Below are 6,000 nucleotides of genomic sequence, written 5' to 3'. Positions count from 1 at the left end.
TGGAGGGGGATGGGGAAAGGTGGAGGGGGATGGGGAAAGGTGGAGGGGGATGGGGAAAGGTGGAGGGGGATCGGGAACGGTGGAGGGGGATCGGGAACGGTGGAGGGGGATGGGGAAAGGTGGAGGGGGATGGGGAAAGGTGGAGGGGGATCGGGAACGGTGGAGGGGGATGGGGAAAGGTGGAGGGGGATGGGGAAAGGTGGAGGGGGATGGGGAAGGGTGGAGGGGGATCGGGAAAGGTGGAGGGGGATGGGGAAAGGTGGAGGGGGATGGGGAAAGGTGGAGGGGGATCAGGAACGGTGGAGGGGGATGGGGAAAGGTGGAGGGGGGATCGGGAAAGGGTGGAGGGGGGATCGGGAAAGGTGGAGGGGGATCGGGAACGGGAAGGGTGGAGGGGGATCGGGAAAGGTGAAGGGGGATCGGGAAAGGTGGAGGGGGATCGGGAACGGTGGAGGGGGATGGGGATGGGGAAGGGTGGAGGGGGATCGGGAAGGGTGGAGGGGGATGGGGAAAGGTGGAGGGGGATGGGGAAAGGTGGAGGGGGATGGGGAAAGGTGGAGGGGGATGGGGAAAGGTGGAGGGGGATCGGGAACGGTGGAGGGGGATGGGGAAAGGTGGAGGGGGATGGGGAAGGGTGGAGGGGGATCGGGAAAGGTGGAGGGGGATGGGGAAAGGTGAAGGGGGATCGGGAACGGTGGAGGGGGATGGGGAAAGGTGGAGGGGGATCGGGAAGGGTGGAGGGGGATGGGGAAAGGTGGAGGGGGATGGGGAAAGGTGGAGGGGGATCGGGAACGGTGGAGGGGGATGGGGAAAGGTGGAGGGGGATCGGGAAGGGTGGAGGGGGATGGGGAAAGGTGGAGGGGGATCGGGAACGGGAACGGTGGAGGGGGATGGGGAAAGGTGGAGGGGGATCGGGAAGGGTGGAGGGGGATGGGGAAAGGTGGAGGGGGATGGGGAAAGGTGGAGGGGGATCGGGAAAGGTGGAGGGGGATGGGGAAAGGTGGAGGGGGATCGGGAACGGGAAGGGTGGAGGGGGATCGGGAAAGATGGAGGGGGATCGGGAACGGGAAGGGTGGAGGGGGATCGGGAAAGATGGAGGGGGATCGGGAACGGGAAGGGTGGAGGGGGATCGGGAAAGGTGAAGGGGGATCGGGAAAGGTGAAGGGGGATCGGGAAAGGTGGAGGGGGAATCGGGTAAGGTGGAGGGGGAATCGGGAAAGGTGGAGGGGGAATCGGGAAAGGTGGAGGGGAATCGGGAAAGGTGGAGGGGAATCGGGAAAGGTGGAGGGGGAATCGGGAAAAGTGGAGGGGGAATCGGGAAAAGTGGAGGGGGAATCGGGAAAAGTGGAGGGGGAATCGGGAAAGGTGGAGGGGGAATCGGGAAAGGTGGAGGGGGGGGACCGGGAAGGGTGGAGGGGGATCAAGAAAGGTGGGCAAGAATCGGGATGGGAGGACAGGGATCAGGATGGGAGGACAGGGATCGGGATGGGAGGACAGGGATCAGGATGGGAGGACAGGGATCGGGATGGGTAGACGCAGATCAAATTGGATGAACAGGGATAAGAATGGTGGCCAGGGGTAAGGATAAGGGGACCTAGGGACATGGACCCGGATGGGGAACACAGATCAGGATATCTTTTTTGGCGGTGTCTTCTAGGCCCATCAGATCGCCTTTCTCTGCAACTTCCTCGTACTGAAATAAACCAAAAGGAGAGAGAGAGACACAGACGCCATGAGAGACACCATGAGAGACACCATGAGAGACACCATGAGAGACACCATGAGAGACTGAGCAGAACACATTATAACACTGACCATACACCCAAAGCATCAATGTGTATTTCATTATAATGGAGACACCAGCAGTGAGGCTGCAGATACTAATAACACAGCTTCATGCCGTTATTATACAACCCCGCCAAATGGTGCAGCCCATGGATATATCCTGTGTGGAGCAGCCATTCAGACATGGCGTCAGTCACCATCGTGACCTCCAGCGTGGTTCCTGACGAGGATGGAGTCATATGGCCCATGCGGATTACAGGACAGCACCATCCCATCCATGCTAACAGATGTGTCCTGTGTATTCACCTGCATGTCCTATGTCATATACCTGGAGGGTCACATGGGGGGTTATGTCGCCATGGTTACACCTGGTTTCGCCGTCCTCACCTGCACTTTCATCAGGCGGCTGGTATAAGACTTGAAGTAAGACAAGTAAACTTTGCTCATGGTCTCCACGTACTCGTCCTGGATTTCCTGAGCAACAGATCTCTCATTCCCCAGGAGGAACTGATAGAAGAACCTGCAGAGGATGAAGGAGCAGTCTGTATATCTGTCCTATCTATTTCACTATAATATATTTGGGGATGTCATGTCCAGCATGGAAGAAAACAAGAGCAGTGAATGATGGGAGACATGATGAAGCACCTAAAGTCCCCCACAACAACCTCCTGGTTAACACGACTGTGGACATCACTACTGTACTTTTAGTGCTATTACTAATTGTACTGACTATAGCGTGCTTTTGTGTGATTCAACCCTGAAAGGAAGTTGTGTAGTCCTCTCAGTGTCAGTGTGGTGTTGTCTCAGCAGCTCCCCCGGATTCTCCCTCTCTTCTGACAGGAAGTTAGGTAGTCCTCTCATTGTCAGCATGGTGTTGTCTCAGTAACTTCCCAGCTCCTCCCTCTGTCAAGGTTTGCATGTCAGGAGGCAAGGCTGGATATTGTCTCTAAGCTCTAGTCCCGCCCCTTCAGTGATGTCATCCCCTGTGACCAGCCCTACAAAACCATCTTCCTGTCATATACATATATATATATATATATATATATATATACACACACATACATATATATATATATATATATATATATATATATCTTTATTGGGACATTTAGGAAGAATGAGGTGTGTTCGTACCAGGGTTTTCCAACCAGGGTGCCTCCAGCTGTTGCAAAACTACAACTCCAAGCATGCCCAGACAGCCAAAGGCTGTCTGGGCATGCTTGGAGTTGTAGTTTTGCAACAGCTGGAGACACCCTGGTTGAGAAGCACTGGTTTATACCATGCTGCCTTGTGCTGAACAATGCCACAGGCAGAGGAGCAGACATGGAATAAATACAGCAGGTGCTGCAACCTCATTGATGCGATAGCCTGCTGTGAAATGAAATGGTCTGCATCGGCTCTGGGCAGGGAACTGGCAGGAGAGCTGTGGGAAGGGAGAAGGTTTTGTTGCTATATTATTCTTATAACAAAATCATTGCCTGGAACCCAAAAAAAAACACCAGAAGGTGGGCAGCCATGTACTCACCTGTATTTGAGCAGTGCATTCTGGGGAATCTGGTAGTTAGTCATAGGTTTCCGGAAGGAATAGATCTTTTGCAGAATGAACTCGCGGACTTTAGCTACGGCCTGAAAATCCAGAACACTTATATTAACCATGAGGATTAAAAGGGGTTATCCGGGAATAGAAAAACAGAGCCGATTTCTTCCAAAAACAGTGCCACATCTGCCCCCAGGTTGTGTGCGGTACTGCAACTTGGCTCCTTTCACTTCAATTGAACTGAGCTGCAATACCACACACAACCTGTGAGCAGACGTGGCGCTGTTTTTGAAAGAAATTTGCTCTGTTTTTCTATTCCTGGATAACTTCTTTGATATACAGAGCCACAAAGTGCAAGATATACAAATGGTTAACCCAGTTTATAAACACAATGGAGGTTTTATACTGCAGCCATGTTATCTCAATGTTGGTCTCTATCTGATTATGGGGGATCTATTGCTGGGATGTAAATGGATGAGGAGTGGTCTCCGAACTATGGCCCTCCAGATGTTGCAAAACTACAATTCCCAGCATTGGGAGTTGTAGTTTTGCAACATCTGGAGGGCCATAGTTTGGAGATTACTGACTATAAGTAACAGACACGATCCGGAAAGGATGGTCCCTATATATTGTTTCTATAGGTCCCAATACAGGACATAAATACAACTAATTGATGTCTCTTAGGCTCTTGGTTCACACCACGTTTTTGCTATATACAGTTCCCATATACGGTTTCAAGTTAAAAACCGTACGGAACAGTATAGAAAACCGTAGGCATTGACTTAACATTGTAAACCGTATGTCAAACACATCATCCGGTTTAGTCCGTTTTGCGTCTTATACGGGTTTGACCGTTTTTTACCTGTAACCAAAACCGTAGCCTACCACGCTTTTTGGTCCGGGTGAAAAACTGTATTAAACCGTATACGTTTTTTAAAAACATGGGAGTCGATGGGAACCGTACAGAACTGTATGTGCGTACGGTTCCATCCGGTTTTCACCATACGGTTTTTGACTTTGTACAGTTTTTTTCTTGGAATTTCAACCAAACAAGTGAAACTTTATTTAAAATGGATTGAAAAGTAAAATACGTATAGGTTTTTTTCTTCAAAAACAGATGCAACCGGACATCATTTTTCAAACCGTATACGGGTTGGAATTTGTACACACGTTTTGATACAGTTTAGTCCGGTTTTGAGGAATCCGTTTTTCCCATCAAAAACCTTATACGGGAACTATATTGCAAAAACGTGGTGTGCATGCACCCGAAGGCTACGGTTTTGGGAACGGGAAAAAAAACTCACAAAACCGTACAAGATGGAAAACGAACACAACCTGATGCATCTTTTGCCATTTTGGTTTTCAATGGAGAGTCAACGCGTACGGTTTTCAATACGGTTCTGTACGGTTTTCAAACTGAAAAAATATACGGGAAGTGTATTGCAAAGACGTGGTGTGAACCCGGCCTTATACCAGTAGAACAAACATAGAAGGAGGAGAGACGGGCACCGACCTTGATCTTGAGTTTTTGCAGAGTGTCCTGTACGTCCCCGCAGGCCTGGGTGTCCCTGAACGATTGCTCCTTCACGTAGTTTATCTTGTTGTTCAGCTCCTGTAACTGCTCCACAAACTGCTGCTCTGTGACCGGGACGTCCAGAATGACACTGAAACGCAGACGGGACGGGTGACTGAGCTAGTAATGTCTACCTGAGCCATCACCGATTGTCAGTGCTCTGCGATTGGAATTGGGGAATTCCATGTAATCAATGGGTGCCCGAGGGTAGGGTCACTGGGTGCCCGAGGTAACGGATCCGCAGCGTATTTTACGCGGCAGATCTGCCAGTGACCCGACCCATTTTGTGCCTCCAGCGGTTGCCACCCCAGTTCCCCTGCCCCTGGCCTGCTCGCAGCGACTATCCGCCGCTACGAGTAGCCACACAGGGGGTCTGCGAGTCGGCGAGTGCACTCTGACCTCGCGGAGCAGCCCCAATGTTTGAGTACACTGCACCGCGATGTCAGACTAAACTCGCCGACTCGCAGACCCCCTGTGTGGCTACTCGTAGCGGCGGATAGCCGCTGCGAGCAGGCCAGGGGCAGGGGAACTGGGGTGGCAACCGCTGGAGGCACAAAATGGGTCGGGTCACTGGCAGATCTGCAGTGTAAAATACGATGTGGATCCGTTACGTGTGACCCTACCCTTAGGGTGTTTGTGGACTCTCTGTGATCTATGGGTGCTCTTCATTTTATGGGAGTCTAAAGAGGTCTGTGGGTGTTCTGGGTATGTTCACACATCAGAATGATTTTCCATGCAGACATTCTGCAGACTGCTAGGAGCGCTCAGGAATGCGCCGTGTCTGTGGGTGCTCTTTGATCAATGGGTGTCTAAGGCTATCAGTGGGTTCCTTGTGATCAATGGGTGTCTAAGGCTATCAGTGGGTTCCTTGTGATCAATGAGTGCCTAATAGTGTCTGTAGGTTCTCTGTGATGAGTGCCTAATAGTGTCTGTGGGTTCTCTGTGATGAGTGCCTAATAGTGTCTGTAGGTTCTCTGTGATGAGTGCCTAATAGTGTCTGTAGGTTCTCTGTGATGAGTGCCTAATAGTGTCTGTGGGTTCTCTGTGATAAATGAGTGCCTAATAGTGTCTGTGGGTTCTCTGTGATGAGTGCCTAATAGGGTCT

General features: G+C 51.2%; 1 protein-coding gene across 2 annotated transcripts in view; it reads right to left on the bottom strand.

Annotated features, from left to right (window-relative positions):
* VPS52 (VPS52 subunit of GARP complex) overlaps window positions 1–6,000 on the bottom strand; it is a 37,686-nt gene that overhangs the window by 17,790 nt on the left and 13,896 nt on the right. For both annotated transcript variants that reach the window (XM_056540406.1, XM_056540407.1), the window contains exons 7-10: window positions 4,836–4,986; window positions 3,311–3,411; window positions 2,173–2,305; window positions 1,636–1,693 (exon numbers count right to left, since the gene is read on the bottom strand). In XM_056540406.1, coding sequence (XP_056396381.1) covers window positions 1,636–1,693; window positions 2,173–2,305; window positions 3,311–3,411; window positions 4,836–4,986 — 443 coding nt within the window. The remainder of the gene's footprint in view (window positions 1–1,635; window positions 1,694–2,172; window positions 2,306–3,310; window positions 3,412–4,835; window positions 4,987–6,000) is intronic.

Source organism: Hyla sarda, chromosome 9 (assembly GCF_029499605.1).
Source record: "Hyla sarda isolate aHylSar1 chromosome 9, aHylSar1.hap1, whole genome shotgun sequence".
Classification (NCBI taxonomy): Eukaryota; Metazoa; Chordata; class Amphibia; order Anura; family Hylidae; genus Hyla; species Hyla sarda.
The sequence above is the reverse complement of the archived record's forward strand: the minus strand, read 5'-3'. Positions and strand labels throughout refer to the sequence as shown.